The sequence below is a fragment of the Dipodomys spectabilis genome, unplaced genomic scaffold (assembly GCF_019054845.1).
Source record: "Dipodomys spectabilis isolate Male_0828 unplaced genomic scaffold, ASM1905484v1 ptg000436l, whole genome shotgun sequence".
NCBI lineage: Eukaryota > Metazoa > Chordata > Mammalia > Rodentia > Heteromyidae > Dipodomys > Dipodomys spectabilis.
The window spans coordinates 11,688,414-11,710,026 of record NW_024871113.1 but is presented as its reverse complement, the minus strand read 5'-3'; the positions used below and the strand labels follow the sequence as shown (position 1 = coordinate 11,710,026).

Below are 21,613 nucleotides of genomic sequence, written 5' to 3'. Positions count from 1 at the left end.
AATGACCATTATCAGGAAAACTAACAAATACAAATGCTGGTGGGGATGTGAACCAAAGGAAACCCCATTACATTCTTGGTGGGAATGTAAACTAGTTCAACCACTCTCAAAGCAATAATTGAGTTTCCTTAAAAGACAAAACATAGAACTTCCCTATGACCCAGCAATTCCACTCCTGGACATATATCCAAGGGTCCACACCCAGGCCAAAATAAAGCCACCAGCACAACCATGTTTATTTTAGCATTGTTCATTCACTACAGCCAAGATATGGAGTCAACCTAGATGTCCTTAAGTGGACAAATGGATCAAGAAAATGTAATATCACACACACACACACACACACACACACACACACACACACACTCACACTCACACATACACATATATTACAATTCTACTCATCCATCAGAAAAAATGATATTGTATCATTTGTAAGATAATGGAAAGACTTGGAAAATATATTAATTGAAGTAAGCCAGATCCAAGGAAATATCAGCTCTATAGTTTCCCTCATTTATGATAACTAGAATTTGCCTACAAATCTACAAGTAAACATTAAATGACTAAAATAAATATAAAACTGGGCTATGATATATAGTATCCTAGTCATTAACATACAAAGACCAAAGGAGACTATGAACAGGAGTGGTTGACAGGCTCAATAGCTATAGACAGGTGATCATACTAATTAATACTCTATGAAATGCATTACAAGAAAAGTTAAACAAGAGACATTCTTTAGTTGGTATTGCCGTTTTAGTTTTCTTTTCCTTTGTCTTATATGTTAGTTTGTATTTGGGATGGAGGGTAAATATGACAGTGGTACTAGATACTAAGCTGGATATCTTATGTATGGGAATGGGAGGGAAAGAACAGGAGAGAGGCATGGAAAGGGAGATATGGTTCAAAAAGAATTGTACTGATTGTACCTGATTCATTTAATTGTAACCCTTCTGTATGTCAATAATATGAATACAATAAAAAGTAAAAATAAATAGTGACTCCAAATGGGTGATAGACTCAAATGTAGAACATAAAGCTATAGAGATCTTAGAAGATAGGAGGCAAGTGTTTGGCAATTGCAAAGCACAATGAATAACAGGGATGAATTAAAGTAGAATCAAAAGCTTCTCCTTTGCAGAATACACTGTCAGAAGGTTGAGAAGTCAAGCTATATTTGGAGAAAATATATCTGAAAATTTTTATCCAAAATTTGGAAGATTACAGAAGAGCAGCTATACAGAAAGGCTGGTCAGTCAGTGGGTACAACAGAAAAAAACAAATTCTGATGGTAATAGCAAGGCAGAGTGAACATAATTAACAATGACCTTATATCTAAATATAGAGAAAAGATGACTTTTGTGTACTTCCAGTAAGAAAATGATAAAATTTCAAGTTAACAGATAAGCAAATTACATTGAGTTGATCACTACTCAGTATACACCTGAACACAAACATCATATCTCTCATACTTACACAAAAAATATGTCAACTGAAACTAAAATTTTTAAATGTGCAAAAATCCGGAAAAAAATGGAAGATGAACAAGATGCATTTGGGAAGGTACTAAACATCGTGCCATTAGAGAATGCCAATATTAACATTCCCTCGTATCCCTACAACCTATTTGAATGGTGATGACAGCAGATTTGGGAAAAGGTGTGATGCAAGAACTCCTAGTTCTTCTGGTAAATGATATAACACATAATTATAGCTATATTATATACAATTCAAATAATTGCAAGAAACAAAAATGTTCTTTGCAGATGAATGGACAAATGAGTTGTGGTAATATATACAATGAGGTATTATTCAGTAGTTTAAAATTTTGGTATAAAAACATGAATAGACATGAAAGAACAATTATACTATTAAATAAATGTCAATCTTAAAAGTCATAACAGTTTTAAATCTATAGATTGTATAATTCCAATTATGGAATATTCTGGGATGCCAGAACTAAGAGGATTTTAAGAAAATATTAGTAACCAGATAAGGTAACTCATATCTGTAATTTCAGCTTTGTGGGTGGCTGAGGTAAAAGATTATAATGGAAATCAAACTAGGACAAGATTTAGCAAAAAATCCCAAAAAACAAAAAACAAAAAACGTGATGGTATATGCTTGAAATCTCAAATGTGCAAAATAAATAAGTAGGAAGACTGGTATCTGGACAACCTTGGAAAAATCATGGAAGATTCTATCTAATAAAATAAAGTCACTATATCCTGTGACAATGTCCAGGACTTCAGTTTCAACCCTGAGTAGGGGTAAAGGTTAGAATAAAGGGATAGAACAAAGTCTTTTGTAAACTTTTCACTTGAGATGAAAATGATGGGTTTTTTTGATACATGATTTATTACAAATGTGCCATACTGGGGCAAGCTGTTGGCGGAAAGCCTGTGCTGTAGGAACTAGGTTAATGGGAATTTTCCATACTTTCTAATTGATTGAACCAGATAGCTAAAATTTCTCCCCCCAATAGAAAGAAAAATAAATTCAAAAGACACTAAGCACACTTTTTTATGTATACTTCCTTTTAAAAACTTTGAATAACTTTAAAAATATTCAATTTTTGCTATTTTCTTTATCGGTAGACTAATTTTAGTCACCTATCTCAATAAAGCTGGAAAAAATAATTTAAGTAAGAAACTTTTACTGAGGACAATTTTAAAATTAAAACAAGTACATACATAAGGAGATTTTTTTCCTCTATTAATTATTTATTTCTTTAATTATGACAAAAATGATCTGCCCTTATTTCCTTTGAATTCCCCATAAGCCATATGGTATGCCTGACAGTTATTGACACATGCATCTGAGAATTGACTGGCAAAATTCTCCTTCTACTGCATTGTTTGGCTTTCTTATTTAAAATTTTACTTTGCTATCTAATTTTTGATCACTGTATAAGAATATCGATTTTATGTTTTTATAAGAAAATGTTTTGACATATACTTATTCCAAAGCCCAAGATGCCTCTATCATAGATGATTTACTGCATGTTTGTATTCTCATTTCATACACTTATATAAGGTAAAATATTCTTCTTTAATTGATTTATTTTCTTATTCACTATATGGGCCAACATAATTGATACCATGGTAGCTTACTATCAAGCAAAGTAATCTGACTCAAATGTTTTGTTTTCCTAATCTGACTCAAATAATTTGTTTTATTGAATCAGTATTTAGTGGAAAATTTCTTTGAGCAAATGCAGTTCTTAATCATCAGAAAGAAGTAGGCCTTGAGATCTGCTTTTCTATCCGTGGGTATATCTATGTATTATGTCATCTAATGCCATCTAAGGTATTTTGAACTGCTCAAAGGGGACCTACGGTAGAGTGAAATTTCTTTAGTTTCTACATAGTTTCTCTCATACTTATAAACATTTTTGCCTTTATCCAGTCAAAATATTTAACATTAAGTACAGCATCTCAATGGGAAAGAGATAGTAATTAGAGAAATCAGGGCTCATAGATAGGGTATGGAAAGAATTAAATTAATAATTACATAAATCTGTAACTGTTTCAATCAAGGTCACATAGTGAGCTTACAAAGAATTTGAGGATAGTCTGTTAGATGGTTTCCTCCAAGTGTGTATGTGTGTGTGTGTGTGTGTGTGTGTGTGTGTGTGTGTAGTCGGAGTAGTAATAGTAATAGTAGTAGTACAATAAATCATTTTAAATCCCAACTTTAAAATATGAAGATCAAATAAAATATATTATCAGTTTTATAATTAACAAGAGCAATTCAGATAATCTAAATTCAAAAGATTTTGCATTTGATGTAGTTTAGGATATTTCTAAATTATTTCTAAATTAATTGTGTTAGAATTGAATGTGCTAAATGATGAGAGAATATATAAACATAATTGCTAGTTATTTCATATTTTGCTCCTATAACGTTAGGCCCAAGTAAATTATATCAATGTTGAACACACCATATGAGTACCTTATGTTCTTTTTGTTTGTCTGTCTGTTAGTTTGATAGCTTTAACTAGAATTAATTTTAGTATACCAAGACAAAGTACAGAGAAATGGAGAAGAGAAACTTTTCCTGCTCTGATACAGGAAGCTGTAAAGACTTCTGTTGTTCTTTGTAATGGATTTAAATTCAATTTAATATCTATCTTTGTTATTCTACCATAATATATTTTATAGCACCACACCTCAGATAACGTGACACTTTAAGTCAAATAATATCATTTTTCTTTTTACTTCCTTCATTTTTATCTTTAGGTAGTTGTACAAAGGAATTGACATTTAACAGCAGTTTATGTGTACAATATATGTTTAAAAAGTCACCCTTTTTAACATCCTCATCCATCCTTACCTACATCATTCTTCTTAATTTTCTAGGATATACATTGAATCCTTGGCTGCATTTCTCCTCTCATCTCCTCTTCATTCATATACATATATCCTCTTGACCCCACTTCACCCCTTTTGAGTATCCGGTTCCTGGTGTTTTATTTTGCTGAATTTTGATTTTGGTTTTCTAAGGCATTACACTATTTGAGATTTCTCTTAAATCTACGATATTGCAGTAAATACAATTGTATCTAGTTGAATCCCACCCAACATATTTACTTGAAAGTTTGTAAGCTAAATCTAGCTTCTACATGTAAGAGAAAAGATGGCTACTTTGTCTCTCTTGGCCTAATTTACTTTACTTAACATAATTATTTCCAAGTCTTTCCACCTCTTTACAAATAGAACAAAAGTGGATAACTTAAATTCCATTGTGTGTATATACCACTCTTTTTTGATCCATTTGCCCATCAAGGGTCATCTGAGCTAATTACATATATTTGCTACTTCATATCTTGGTTGTACATATTAAACATGGTTGTTGTGATGGCTTTATTGTATACTGGTTTGTAATTTTTTGGATAAATGCCTAGAAATGAAATTACTGGATCATATGGTTGTTCTATGTTTAAGTTTTTCCACACTGCTTTCCAGAGTGGTTGAACAAGTTTACATTCCCACTCACAGTGTATTAGTGTTCTTTATTCACTGGATCCTCACCCATATTTTTTGTCATTTGTTTTCTTGATAACAGTTTCAGTTGTGATGTAGGATATTGTCTTTGAAGGTTTAACTGATGGCCCCCCAAGTTTTGAGTTTATATTTGGACAAGGTCAAGTCCTTTCTTAATGCCTCGTAATCCTCTTGAAAAACTTCTTTTCTCATATTCTACAGCAGGCAATATAATATGGTATGCATAAATAAACATCTTTTAAAGTTTATTTCAACTAAAATACTTGATGTTAAGTGACTGTGATTTCATTTATTTTATAGATACATAATATATATCTCATAAGACATATAATATAATCTAATATACATACATAATCTGTTATATATAATTTTATTTATGTAATCTGATATATGTTATTTGGCAGATTTTTTTAAAAATTGTACCATGACTAAAAAAAATCTGTAACAAGCATATGTACAATAATGTAGAATTATTGTGCTTTATGACTTTGTCATTAATCTTTTTATGGTTGGCCTTATTTGAAATTTTAGCCAGCTTTCTACTGTTTGGAATCCTTACAAATTATAAAATAATGTACTTGTTAAACATTATTTATTTTACGAAACAGAAACCACATTATCAAACTATACCATTTCATGATGTAAATCCTTGATCAAGATTTATTTAGTATATGATGACTAAATATACTTTAAAAAAATCTATGACAGGTCAATCATATTAAATTGATTTAATCTCAATTTCCATTTTCTCTCAACATTAGTCATGGTTAATTACAGTCAAGAAGGCTATGTTTTAGCTTTTATTTACATAATATGAGCTTTTTATTGAATTGCACATGAAATAAATATTATTTAATTATAGCAACTAATACAGAACATTGTTTCTAGTTAGTAATGTATAATATTTCATTAATTTCTAGAAAATGGTCAATACTTTTACACAAATATCTAGACTCATGCCCAAGATTTTAATATGTATTTAAGCAAAAAGAATGAGAAAGATTTACAAAATAATAGTCACACAATTACATAATATTCCCACCAAGAAATGAAAATGTCACCCATTCAGAAAGTCCCTTAATTGGTGACAGAAATGTAAAATGACAAAACTCTTCTAATAAGCCGAAGATCATTCTTGGATTAAAAATAGATACAACACTCTCTTGGTTAATTTTATCTCATTATTTCTGCTCTCTGTTTTATTGTAGTATGCTTCTTAAAAAAATCTTTGCGACAGTCAAAATTAAATTAACTTCATCAAAGAATGTTTCATGAGATGGGCAGAACTCAGAAGAGTTTGAGAATTCTGCCCAAGAATGTCAGTAATGCATTCCATATGTAGAAACAAAGTATAAATCATCCAATTAGGTAGAGTTATGAATCCATGTTATTTGGATATTGTAAAATGAGGCCTTTATCCAATTAGGATAAATAAATAAGATATGGTCTGTTCTATTGATTGCCCATGAGAGCCTTATGGCAATGACTTGGATCTATTTAATTTGACCAACTGGCTCTATGAAGGAAGAAAATAAAAAGTATTTGTCCAATATCATATCAATCTAATCAATTGTGTTCATTGTTTTATATAATTGTGTAAATGAAATCCTTAAATTATTTTATATGGTTTTCCTTATAGCATTACATTTTCACTTTCCCAAACTTATTTATTTAGATTTTTTCCTTAGTATTATATCTTTTTGCTATACATTAAGACTGCATTATTTCAGTGGCCCTAAACTGTGGCTGTTCAAACAAACATATAGCCATTACTCAACTGTGTTGAATATATGTATATTGGACTATGCCATAGTTGTACTGAATCAATTTTTCCAAAGAAGAGAGAAAAAAGGAAGGGCTCTGCCAACTGCTTTATTCTATTCTAATGTATGTCCAAGTTCTAGAACCACTGCATTATGTACACATATTATAAAAGCATTCACTACTTCAAAGGGATACTAAAAGTGATTTGAAATAACACCACACTTAGAAAGGATTTAAGAAATTATATTTTTATTGTTTGTTTTATACTTTATTGAATACTTTTAACAATTGAAATAGGACATTAACACAAATATTTTAATTAGTTTGTGAGAAATTTTTTTATAATTTCCTATGCTTGATAGTTATTTATTGAAAACTGTTGGATAATAATATGTAGTGGGAATGGTGAAGATGAAGGTAAATCAGGGGTCAATCTGATTAAAGTACTTGCATTCATATGTGAAATACCACAGGTGAAACTCCTTCAAATAATTAACAAGTACATAAAAATAAATGAGAGAACTTGTGAAAATTGTTCAGGGTAAGAATATTAACTACTAATGGAAAAGTAGAGAATGAATAGGGTAAAGGAAGGTGAATTTAATCAAGGTATTCTATGTACACCTGTATGTACATGTGTAAAAACTGAAGAGTGAAGCTTATTGAGATTATTTGAGGAAGTTAAAGGGAGATGAGAGAAGAGATATGGGGTGTGAATTATTAAGTTACATTGTATGCATATAGGGACAAGTGTAAATCAAAACCATTTGAGCTGGGCACCAGTGGCTCATGCCTGTAATCCTAGATATTAAAGAGGCTGAGGTCTGAGGATCACGGTTCAAAGCAAACCTGGGCAGGAAACTCCATGAGACTCCAATAAACTGCCAGAAAACCATAAATGGCATTGTGGCTCAAGTGGTAGAGCACTAGGCTTGAACTGAAGAGCTGAGGAATAGTGACCAGTCCCAGAGTTCAAGCCCCACAACCAAAAAAATAAATAAATAAATAAAAATAAAAACCCTTTGAAAATTGAGTGAATGAGCTATATTTATAAAACACATTAAACTGATTTTTAAAAATTGCTGCATTTCCCATATATATGCCTTATCAGAATTAGTTTCTAAGCAGGTGACAATATTGAAAAAGAGTTTTATGTATACCAAGCCCTTTAATATTAAGGAACTTATCCTCATAGGTACTCTATTAACACTATTTTTTTAAATTTAATTTTATTGTCAAGATGATGTACAGAGGGGTTACATTTGCATTTGTAAGATAATGAGTACATTTCTTGTAAAACATTGTTACCGCCAAACCTATTTTTAAAATTCAAGTCTGAGATATAAATGTAACAAATTTTCCTGGAGCTTACATGTAGCAGAGTTGCAATTTAAACTCTGGATCAGAATCTATATTTTAATCACACTGATGTAAAGAGATGGTTTAAAATCTCAGAGTTTTCTGGCACTTGGACTTCAGTGCACAGAGGGGTCGGTGCTCGAGCTCGTCAACAAACGACTCATTGCTGCTTGCATTGATCTTTGGTCCCTGATGGTCTTTTCACGTGCTCCAAGTCTCTGGGCATTACATGTGGTGCATTGGCCGGGAAGCCCCTTTACAGGCCACCCAGATACCTTGATCATTGAGTCGCTAGAAACGGCCCTGCTTTTTTAGGACCAAAGGATATATTTCCTTACTCAGGAAATAAGGAAAAGTATAGCAAACCAAATAAATGAAAAGGTTTCAATGAAGGCTTATGGGAGATAGATAACAATCCAAAAGTGAAATTTTCAAGTGCACAGGGCAGAATTCAGATGGTAAAATTCCTCAGGAAAATAAACTCATAGTCCAATGAAATGAATAACAGGAAACTGGCACTTTAAAGAGAGTCCGGGTCGAAGGAGCCAGAGGCAGCCGGTGAACTGATTCTACTCAACACCAGCAAGAACCAACAAGGAGCAGACATCTTCATCCTGCAGTTCACAGACCAGAGACCACCCAGGAACCAAGACTCAGCGTGAGTAGAAGCCTGACATCCTCACTACTTCTCAGGGAGCAGAGGAGGGAAGGCCACCCCTCCCCTCCCAGTACCACAGATCTCCATCTTGGATACTGACAAAGCTCAGTGGAGCTGCTAGCTCCAACTCAGGACTTGGAAGAAAACTAGAGTCATTTAGCAGGTCACAAGAACCTAATCTGACCTGACAGACTCAGCTCCACCCAGGGAAAAGTCACCCAGCTCGGGTGCCAGCCCTAGGAGTGACTTTCCGGGTAATCAGAGCCAGAGGCTGCCCCTTCCTTTAGCAGCCTTGACAATCAATTGAAATTCAGTAAACATAAACCCTGAGAGTGGCTCCAGGCTGGGCTCTGTGAGTTTCTCACAGGAAAAGCTACTGTTTGCTGAAAGGCCTCAACTCTACCCAGAACCCAGCCTCATCATAGCATCTCCAAACTTGAGGAAAAAGCGATCCCCTTCTTTTGTGATACTCAAAGCAGATCTCCCTCCCATTGAACTAGGCTGGGAGGAGGATCACAAAATCCTGGGTAAAGCAGAACATTTTTCTGCCTGTTCGAACAAACTGACTTAAGAAACCTACCAAGCCACAGGACCACAAGCAGACCAGAAACTCCAACAAGAGACTGGATATGGACAAAAGGGAGATACAGGATTTTTCCCACCCCTCCCAAAAAAATCAAAGAACTTTTTTTTCTTCTTCTTCTTTTTTTTTGGTACCATTTATAAATTTTTTTTCTTTTCTAAAACGTTTTTTAATTTTTACCTTTTGTGAAAAAAATTGTTTTCTTGTAACTTTTTTTTTCTCTTATAAGTTTTATTTTAGGGGTGTGTGTGTGTGTGTGTGCGTTTTTCTTTCTTTTTTAAAAAAATTATTTTTCCTTTTTGTTTAGCTCTACTGAACTTCTGATCTTTTTTCTTCCTTTCTTTTCCTTTTCACCTTTTCTTCTATTTCGTTCTTCTTTATGTGACTCAATTGTTGTTCTGCGCATCCTCAGATAAACCCATAGTTGATTATTAGACCCTATCCCCCATTGTGTACCCACTTAATCCACAAATTTATTACTCAATTCAAAACCTCTGAGATTTAAATTCTTAATAGCAGTAATACCTCTTTATACCGATATAATAATTTAAGTATTTTTATTTTGAAGTTTTTCACATCTCCTTTATATCCCTCCCCTTCTTTCATTATATTCACGTTCTTCTCTGAACATTTTGGTTTCGATTCTGCATAATATTATTAATTTTTACCTTTCTATTTTTCTGCTCTATTTTCTTTTCCCTTTCTCTTTCTTCTTTTTCTCTCTCTCTCTGCTTTCATCCTATCCAACTTATTTCCTGTTTTGAGATTAGGACTTAGTTAACTATCCCTGTGCCTTCCCACATCACTCTATTCCTATTTTTTACCCAGACCTCTCCCTAACACTAATAATTTCTGGTTTTCCAAATTCTACTTTGTGGTTGGAAGCCCATTAATATATAGTTGTTTGATGTTGAATAGATGTATTTGTTGAGCTAGATTGTATCTGCAGACTATTGACTGTGCAAATTCTGACTTTGGTTGATGATTGCCTTAAGAGAGTGTGCTAGCACAAAACTGGTGTTATTTTCATCCCAAATGGGCAGAGTAAGCCAGAAAAACACAAGAAAAATGGCAAGTCCAGGTATCTCAACTCCCACTCATGATAATCAAGGGAAAGAACAGATAATGAATGATCCAGAGAAGAGTTCCCAAATAGCTCTACAAACACTGCTGGCAAACATGATAAATGAAAAGATTGAAAACATACAAAGGACTCTGTATGAGTGCGATAGGGAGAGAGAGGAGGCAATCCAAAGGTTTATACAGGAATATCATGAGCGTGAGGAGGCTACTCAAAAACTGATACCGGATTTGCGTGAGCAACTTGAGAATACTCAAAGAGAAAGGCAGGAATGGTGTGAACAGACTGAGAACACTCAAAGAGAATTACAGGAATGGCATGAACGGGACCAGGAGGAAGCAAAGCAAAGAATAATACAGGAATTGAGAGAACAGAATGAGAATACACAAAGATCACTAAATGCATCCATGGGATCCATTAACAAAGAGCTGAAGGAAGTCAGGGAGACCACAAAAGGAATGCTGAATGGAATCGAACAGAAGGAATGGGAGTCCAAGGAAACCATAACCAATCAACAAAGTGATTTGAGAATAAACACTGAACACCAAATTAAGGAAGTAAAGAAGTTCATACAAGATCTAAAACAAAGCTTCAACAAAGCATTTGAAGCCATCAAAGCTGACCAATTAGAAGAAATAAAAAACCAAATAGAAAGTCTTGACAGCAAATTAGACCATGCAGAAGGTCCAATCTCGGGGTTTGAAGACAGCCTAGATATTATAGAGAAAGAACATACAACCATCCAAGACAAATCCAAGAAATATGATAGACCTATCCAACACTTGGAAGACACCATCAGAAGGCCTAATCTGAGGATAATGGGTGTAGAGGAGCACCTAGAAACAGAAGTTAATGGTCAAGGAAATTTGTTTCACAGGATTCTAGCAGAGAATTTCCCAAACATACAAAAAGATAGGCCTATTCAGATACAAGAAGCTTTTAGAACTCCAAATAGACCAGCCCAGAATAGGCCATACCACTGTCACATTATAATCCACACAGGATCAACTCAGACCAAGGAAAAGATCCTTAAAGCTGTCAAGGAGAAGAGATCAATCACCTATAAAGGGAAACCAATGAGAATCACCTCAGATTTCTCAGCAGAGACAATCAAAGCAAGAAGAGCCTGGAATGATGTATGCCATGGCCTAAAAACAAAAAACTATCAACCAAGAATACTGTACCCAGCTAAACTCTCCTTCATAACTGAAAGCCAAATAAAAACCTTCCATAGTAAAGAAAAATTGAAACAATACATCTCCACCAAACCAGCCCTACAAAAGATTCTTAAAGATGTCCTACACATATAAAACCAACAAGACCACAATAAAGGCCAAGAAACTGCACCCAAAGTGAGAATCCAAGAACTTTAGGAAGAAACCAGTTTTTGCAGCAAGCAAGAAGATGGATAACATGGCAGGAACTCCCAAATACCTCTCAATTTTTTCTCTTAACATTAACAGACTTAACTCTCCAGTTAAGCGACATAGACTGTCTAGTTGGATTAAAAAGCAAGATCCTTGTATCTGCTGCCTTCAGGAGTCACACCTTGCCCATAAAAACAAACAAATTTTCAATATGAAAGGCTGGAACAAAATCTACCAAGCAAATGGCCCCCATAAACTGGCAGGAGTTGCAATCCTAATATCAGATAAAATAGACTTCAAATTAAAATTAGTGAGAAGAGATAAAGAAGGTCGCTACATACTCATTAAGGGATCTCTCCTTCAGTAGGATATTACAATTCTAAATATCTACTTGCCAAACAATGGAGCACCCTAATTTATCCAAGAAACACTACTTTCCCTCAAATCTCACCTAGATTCAAAGACATTAATTGTTGGGTATTTTAAAACATCACTCTCCCCACTAGATAGATCAACTCGGCAAAAACTCAAAAGAGAAACCGCAGATCTAAACAAGTGCATAGATCAACTAGATTTAACAGATATCTTCTGAATATTTCACCCAGCAGCATCAGAATACAAGATTTTCTCAGCAGCACAAGGAATATTTTCCAAAATAGACCACATTTTAAGCCGCAAAGCAAACCTGTCCAAATTCAGAAACATTGAAGTTATACCTTGCAGTCCCTCTGGCCACAAGGGAATAAAATTAGAACTCAACACGAAAAGCCACGAAAGAAAGTCCGGTAACACATGGAGGCTGAACAACACACTGCTGAATCATGAGTGGGTCATGGAAGAGATTAGAAAGGAAATTCAAATGTTCATGCTATTCAACAAAAATGAGCACACAAATTACCAGCTCCTCTGGGACACAGCAAAGGCAGGACTCAGAGGCAAGTTTATACCTCTGAGCTCCTACATCAACAAATTGGAGATATCTGAAACCAACAATTTATTGACACATCTAAACCTCCTTGAAAAAGAGCAGCAAGATAAACCCCAATCCAATAGACGGAAAGAAATAATTAAAATTAAATAACAATTAAATGAATTAGAATCCAAAAAAAAACTATAGAAAGAATCAACAAAAGAAAGAGTACGTTCTTCAAAAAAATTAACAAAATTGACAGACCCTTAGCAAATCTTATCAGAAAAAGAAGAGAACCCACCCAAATAAATAAACTCAGAGATGAGAATGGAAACATCACCACGGAAACAACAAAGATTCAGAACATTATAAGGGAATACTTCTCAAAACTTTATGCTAATAAGTTTGAGAACTTGACAGAAATGGACCTTTCCCTTGCAAATATTGACATGACAAAACTAAACCAAGATGAATTAAACCATCTTAACAGGCCCATATCAAGCATTGAAATAGAAACATCAATAAGAGACCTCCCAGCTAAGAAAAGTCCAAGACCAGATGGTTTTACAGCAGAAATCTACAAGTCCTTCAAAGCAGAGCTCACACCAATACTCCTCCAACACTTCAATGAAATTGAAAGAGACAGTTCACTACCGAACACATTCTATGAAGCCATCATAACCCTCATCCCAAAACCAGGCAGGGACTCATCAAAGAAAGAGAACTATAGACTCATTTCTTTGATGAACATTGATGCAAAACTTCTCAACAAAATTTTGACCAATCGTCTTCAACAATTCATCCAAAAAATCATACACCACGATCAAACAGGATTCATTTCAGGAATGCAAATCTGATTCAATATATGCAAATCAATTAATATTATTCATCACATCAACAGGATCAAGGATAAGAACCACATGGTTATCTCAATAGATGCAGAAAAAGCATTTGACAAGATCCAACACCCCTTTATGATGAAGGTTTTGGAAAAATTAGGAATCCATGGAAAATTACTCAATACAATAAAAGCTGTATATGACAAACCTACAGGCAGCATTATACTTAATGGTGAAAAACTAAAGCCATTTCCTCTTAACTCAGGAACAAGACAAGGATGTCCACTCTCTCCTCTTCAATCTAATATTAGAATGCCTAGCTACAGTAATAACACAAAATGCAAACATAAAGGGGATCGAAATAGGGAAAAAAGAAATAAAACTCTCCCTCTTTGCAGATGACATGATCTTGTATTTAAAGAACCCCATAGACTCCACTCCCAAATTACTCAAGCTGATTCAAAACTTTGGCAAGGAGCAGCGTATGAAATTAACCCCCAAAAATCAATTGCTTTTCTGTATGACAACAATGAGAAAAGTGTGGCTGAAATTAGGAAAGCAACTCCATTTGTAATAGCCCTACAAAAAATAAAATACCTAGGAACTAACTTAACCGAAGAAGTGAAGGACCTCTATGATGAAAACTCTAAATACTTGAAAAAGGAAATCAAGAAGGAACTTAGAAATGGCAAAACCTCCCATGGTCCTTGATTGGAAAGATTAACATCGTGAAAATGGCAATACTTCCCAAGGCTATCTACAAATTCAATGGGATACCTATCAAAATTCCAACCTCATTCTTCAAGGAAATAGAAGAAGCAATCCAAAAATTCATATGGAACAATAAAAGACTCCGAATAGCAAAAACGCTCCTCAACGGAAAGAATACTGCTGCAGGAATATCAATACCAAATTTCAAACTCTACTATAAAGCCAAAGTAATCAAAACACCTTGGTACTGGCACAAGAACAGACCTCAGCACCAGTGGAATAGAATTGAAAACCCAGAAATGAACCTACAGACCTATAGCCATCTAATCTTCTATAAGGGAGCTAAAACAATAGAATGGAAGAAAGACAGCCCCTTCAGTAAATGGTGCTGGCAAAATTGGTTAACTACTTGTAGAAAACTAAATGTAGATCCTCAAAAATCACCCTGCACCAGAATCAACTCCAAATGGATCAAAGATCTCGGAGTCAAAGCAGACACTCTGAAAATATTACAGGATGGAATAGGAGAAACCCTAGGTCTCCTTGGCGCAGGCCGAAATTTTCTGAATAGAGACCCGGAAACACAACAAATCAAAGAAAGGTTGGACAAATGGGACTGCATGAAGTTGCAGACCTTCTGCATGGCAAAGGACATAGCTAGCAAGATCAATAGAAAGCCCACAGATTGGGAACAGATCTTCACTAGCCATAGAATGGACAAGGGTCTCATATCTAAAATATACCTGGTACTCAAAAAATTAAATCCCCCAACAACAAATCCTCAAAGAAACAACTGCCCAATAAATAAGCGTTCTAAAGACTTAAAGAGAAACTTCTCTGAAGAAGAATGAAGGATAGCCAATAGACACATGAAGAAATGCCCAACCTCATTACCCATAAAAGAAATGCAAATCAAAGCAACATTGAGATACCACTTCACCCCAGTTAGAATGTCAAAAATCAAGAACTCTAACAACAACAGATGTTGGAGGGGATGTGGAAAGAAGGGAACCTTACTGCATTGTTGGTGGGAGCGTATACTTGTTCAACCACTTTGGAAAGCAGTATGGAGGTTCCTCAAAAGACTCCACATAGAGCTCCCCTATGACCCAGCAATCCCACTTTTGGGCATTTACCCAAATGTTTACAAACAGGACCACACTAAAGCTACCAGCACAACTATGTTTATTGCAGCATTATTTACCATAGCTAAATATGGAACCAACCCAGATGCCCCTCAGTAGATGAATGGATCAACAAAATGTGATATATATACACAATGGAATTCTATGCCTCCATCAGAAAGAATGACATTGCCCCACTTGTTAGGAAATGGAAAGACTTGGAAAAATTTATATTAAGTGAAGTAAGCCAAGCCCAAAGAAACATAGGTCCCATGGTTTCCCTTATTTGTAATATCTAGTATATGTATGAGTCAAGCAGAAAAGGTCAGATAATGTGATGTTAGGAAAATGAACCCTTAGATATGTATTTTAATGTTTTTTTTCTTCCATGCATTTGGTTCTAACGCATTTAAAAGATTATTTCCTTGTTGCTTTCTATGTCCCTCCCCCACAGTATAACCCCTGCTTTCACTATATTTGATGTCGGTATTATTTGTGGAGGAGAAGGGGAAAAGCAAATCGTTTAAGGATACAGGTGGACCCGTTGCAACAATGAGAAGTACAAGTTGTCATGTCGAAAATGAACTTTACAACTTTGTTGGGGGGGAAGGATTAGGTGGGGGTACAGGGGAAGGCTGGGAAGGGATGTGAAGAGTAAACAAGAAATGTACTCATTATCTTGCCCATGTAATTGTAACTCCGCTGTACAGTATGTTCACAATAAAAAAAAAATCCTCAGAGTTTTCTGTTAAAAGAGAATATAGCTCAAGGAGAGAACCTGAGAAAGAATGTTGAGAGCTTTTAGAAAAACTTTGTCTGTGGGTTTTGTTATCAGCCTCTCCTGCCCAAAGACAGTGCAAGGACTTTGACTTTCAAAGACTGCTTTAGAACATGCTGAGTATTTGATATAGTCAAATGTATTTAGTATTTGAACATTGGAAACAAATGATTTTCTGTTTTTTTGTTTTCAGAATTTCTTATTCAGGATGGCTTTTTTGGATCTTGTGAAAACAAGTATTGTGGCTTGGGAAGACACTGTGTAATCAACAGAGAGACAGGCCATGCAGAATGTGCCTGCATGGATCTTTGCAAATGGCATTACAAACCTGTGTGTGGGTCAGATGGAGAATTCTATGCAAACCACTGTGAAGTACACAGAGCAGCGTGTCTGAAAAAGCAAAAGATAACCATTGTTCACAATGAAGACTGCTTCTTTAAAGGTAAACACAGAGTGAACCTAAGGTATCACTCTCTTTAATGGCCTTTCTATCCTCTATTTGCACTTCTGTGTTTAAACTCTAGTCTAATTTTCTAGAAAAAAGAAAATGAATTAAGTTTAGTTATTAGTTCAGTAATTAGTCCAATGGAAAATTACATGGATCCACTTCTGATATTTAGTTACTTAAAGGTGGCCAAGCTAGGACTCACAATGCAATATAGTTTTGAACAATGCACCATATGGCTTTCTATTGGCCAATTCACTCTACTGGCCAAATCCACCCAAATAAAAGAACCTGGAGTGTAATGATGGAACAGTGAATGCCAAGCCATGCTGAGACAACCTAGATTTCTTACAAATTAAAAGTGATGGTTTCAGTTTGCATCATGTAATTCAAATGGCCAAGATCCTAAAATAACTTTGAAGAATTCATATCAAACTCAATAAGGAAATCTTTGATGATGAAAGGTTTAATTAGTGAAGAATTAGTATTTACATTTGTGTCATTGAAATAATAGTTTTTGAATGTGATTAGTAATTTATTATTTCAACATGCTAGAGAAATAAATTGATATTAACATTTCATTTTATCTCTAATTTAATTGTTCAGAATGAATATAGTTTGTTTATGTTGGGGAAATTTTTCTTACTAATAATTCACACTCATAATAAACTTCTTGAGTTAATTACATAGAACTTCATCATTTTGATAAATCAATGATCAATCATTTATTCCTTGTCCTTGGAAGATTCCCAAGCTCCAATTTTCATGCTGGTCCTTAGCTGTCTTTATAGATTAAAATAATAAGATATTTTTATTCTTAAACTGATGGCTATAATATAATGTAGTGCCTCTCCAGCCTGATATTTATGGAATTAAATACATATCTCTTCTAGTTCTTGGAAAAGTACTAATTTAAGGATGATAAAAATGACACATGTAGCTTATCAAATAACATAAAATGTGATGTATTGTCATTGTGACTACTACAAACACATTCAACAGACAATCTTGTAGAGATCATTTACTTACCACGATGCAATATGTACTTACTACATTATTTAGAGGATCTTATTATGCTGGATTCTCTCTTTTTTATACTCATACTTAGATGTTTTGTTTTGAAGTTCAGTTGATTCCCTTTTTCTATCAAATCTATCTTACATGTCCTGAAATGTGGTTTTATAGCACAGTATTTTGAGGGTCACAGAATAATTTTGTCTCTTTATTCTCAGAGAGTAGATTGAAGATTACACTACTGCACCGATATAAGAGATCATTAATTAAGTAAATAGCAAGTAACTATGTAAACACATTGTACTTTACACTTTTATTCTCAAAATTAAGCTCTGCTCATATAATTTCCATGAACAGAGTATATGCAAATGTGTGATAGTAAATAACACATGGAAAGATAATCTACTGTGTTTGCTAATCTATTTTATAGATAGATGCTTAAGCATAATTCCTTTCAGTGTATAAAGAAAACTGAGACATATGAATAGTAAAAAAAATACTGTTTACTGCATAAACAATTTTGAAAAACTTTTGTCTTTCACACTTATTCTAAGAATGTTCATTACATTTGTTTAACTCAAAATGTATTCTCATCATCTACATTATTAAATATCTATTTTATCCTGGATATTAACCCAGGGTTATCATATTCCCAAAATCTCTGATATTGAAGATTTTTTTGGTTTAATTTGGAGTTTTGCTTGGCCAACAACTAACTCATAAAGTGACTTTATTTCAGTTGAAGGCATTCAGACAACTTGTATGATAAAAAGTACTATTCCTATTAATATGCAATTAGACAAATTTGACTGTACAACTTCTGTAAAGTTGGCCTGACATTGTTGTCATAGCTAACATAATTTCTGTGATTGGAAATTATTTTATATAGGATTTTAGCAAGTTATCTTGCTTTCTATATTGGCCCAATGGAAGAAGCAACCAAAATATTAAGTTTACTTGTAGATTTGTAGGCACATTCTTGCTACTACAAATGAAGGAAATCTGGTAAGCTATGTTTCTCTGGGTCTGGCTTACTTCCCTTAATATATTTTTTCAAGTCTTTCCATTTCCTTAGGGATGGTATAATATTATTCTTCCTGACTGATGAGTAGAATTCCAATGTGTGTATATATACCATATTTTCTTGATCCATTCATCTTCTAAGGGGCACTTGGGCTGATTCCATATCTTGCCTTTAGTAAACAATGCTGCAATGAACATAGCATATCAGTATCTTTAGTGTGGCCTTGTTTGTGATCATTTGGGTAAATGTCCAGGAGTAGGATTTCTGGGTCACAGTGGAGCCTTTTGAGTAACTTTCATACTGCTTTCAAGAGTGGTTGAACCAGTTTACATTCCTACCAACACTGTAGTAACATTCCCTTTTGCCCACATCCCCTAGCATCCGTTACTATTCGTTTTCCTGATAATGGCCATGCTAACTGGGATTAGGTAGAATCTAAATGTAGTTTTTATTTGCATTTCTCTTTGTTTTTAGTCATTATACTTTTATTTATTTTTTAACTTTACTTTAAATTTTTTATTCTTAAGCTGATGAATGAGGATTACAGTTACATAAATAAAGGAATGAGTACATTTCTTTCTAAATACTGTCACCTACTCCCTCATTTTCTCCCGGGAGATGTTGAACATTTCTTCATGTGTCTATTGATCATTCTTATTTCTTCGCCAGAGAAGTCTCTTTCTAACTTTAGCACACTTATTAACGGGTGGTTGTTTTTGTGACTGTTGTATAGCTTCTGAAGGTCTTCTCCCAGTCTGTGGCTTTTCTATTTATCTTGCTAGCTATGTCCTTTGCCATGCAGAAGCTCTTCAGTTTAATGTGATCCCAGTTATCCAGCCAATTTTTCATTTGTTGTGTTTCTGGATCTTTATTTAGGAAGTTTTGATCTGTGCCAAAGGGCTAGTGTATCCCCTATCCTTTCCTATAATATTTTCAGGGTATTTGATCTTACCTCAAGGTCTATGATTCATTTGGAGTTGCTTCTGGTGCAGGGTGATATATACGGATCTAACTTCAGTTTTCTGCACATGTTTAACCAGAACCATTTACTGAAGAGGCTATCTTTCTTCCATCTCATATCTTTGGCTTCCTTATCAAATATTAGGTAACTATAGGTCTGTGGGATCATTTCTGCACCTTCAATTTTATTCCATTGGTCCTCCATCCTGTTTGTGTGCCTGTTCTAAGCTGATTTTATAACCACAGCTTTAAAATATAGTTTGAAATTTGGAATTGATGTTCCTCCAGGACTGTCAACAAAGATCTTAGTAAAATCCAAGACGAGACTTACATTTTTATATATGGTCTTACTAAAGAACAGTTTTATTCATTTCTCTAGTATTTTTGCATCACAAATAGAGTTGAGTACTGTACTGTCACTGAAATCTGGTGACACACAAAGCCAAAAGTGTGTTTATGTAGGCCTTACCAGAAAATATTTATATTGACCCTGATCAAACACTTGCTGTTACTGTAAGTTCATTAAAAATATTAAGGTATTGGGTTGGGTGTCAGTGGCTCATGTTTATAATCTTAGCTACTCAGGAGGCTTAAATCTGAGGAATACATTTTAAAGCCAGTGAGAACAAAAAAGTCCATGTGAATTTTGTCCTAAACTTCCGAAATTTAGAAGTAGAGTTCTGAATCAAGTGGTAGAGTGCTAGCTTTGAGTGGAAAAGCCCCAGAGAAAGCACATAAATATACATAACTATATATACATATATATAGATGTATAGATATTTAAATAGATATCAATAGTTAGATACATCTTTACTATTTTGTTGATTATTTTGGTAAATGAAGGGACTTATAACATAATGTTGAATACACACACACACACGAACATAAATAAAACAATAAATCTGAAAAAGATCCATGGATCATTTCAGAGACAATATCCTGTTTACATTATAGCATAAATTATTGTTACTGAGAAACACTATGGAATATTTTTACAAATAATACCACTGAGAGACACTAGGAAAGGATGAATGAAATCTGTATAATATTTCTCATAAATGTATGCTAATCTATCCCAAATTATATATAAAAAGCTCTAACTAAATATTATTAGAAAATGCTTGTATTCTGTAATTTGCATTTTATGTTATCTTTTTATATTTAAGACCATTTTGTTTTGTACATTACATGTGTCTGATATATGTTGGAAATTGTAATTATAATTGTTTATTATGACAAGGTACTCTGATTTTTGTCATCAAAAGCATGTATTTTGAGTCAGTGCAATTAACTTCATGGTGTTATGCTTGGAATCGACATTAAAGCTTTCCATTTTGAAATATTTTGATATATACTTATATGTGTAAATATTCTTTGTATTAAAACCTGAAATGTCTCTCTAATAATCATAGTATTTGAATTTTTTTTTTTGGGTCCAGTCGTGGGGCCTGAACTCTGGGTCTGGGCACTGTCCACCAGCTCTTCAGCTCAAGGCTAGCGCTCTACCACTTGAGCCACAGCGCCACTTCTGGCTTTTTTCTTTTTGCTTATGTGGTGCTGAGGAATCAAACCCAGGGCCTCAGGCATGCAAGGCAAGTGCTTTAACACTGAGCCACCTTCCCAGCCCAGTGTTTGAAATTTAGAATTCTAAAATGTACACATGAGCTGGTGACAGTGGCTCATACCTGTTATACCAGCTACTCAGAAGGCTAATATCTAAGGATCTTGATTTGAATCTACCCCAGACAGGAAAGTCCATGAGATTTTATTTTTTATCTTTTAGAAATTGTACAAGGGAGATATCATTTTACAAAGCAGTATATGAATATAATGCATCATGATCTGGGTCACCTGCTTCAAAAATCTCATTCCCCTTTGACCCAACCCTTTGGTCACATTTTTCAATTTTGAGGCATATACAATGAATTCTTGACTTCCTTCTACCCCTCTGCCCCTCATTTTTCATCCTCTCTCCTTGACTCAACCT

At 34.2% G+C, this 21,613-nt stretch overlaps 1 protein-coding gene across 3 annotated transcripts in view; it reads left to right on the top strand.

The window, feature by feature from the left end:
- The window catches only part of Fstl5 (follistatin like 5), a 718,855-nt gene that overhangs the window by 212,642 nt on the left and 484,600 nt on the right, over positions 1-21,613 (top strand). For all 3 annotated transcript variants that reach the window (XM_042668417.1, XM_042668419.1, XM_042668418.1), the window contains exon 3: positions 16,377-16,625. In XM_042668417.1, the coding sequence (XP_042524351.1) occupies positions 16,377-16,625 (249 nt within the window). The remainder of the gene's footprint in view (positions 1-16,376; positions 16,626-21,613) is intronic.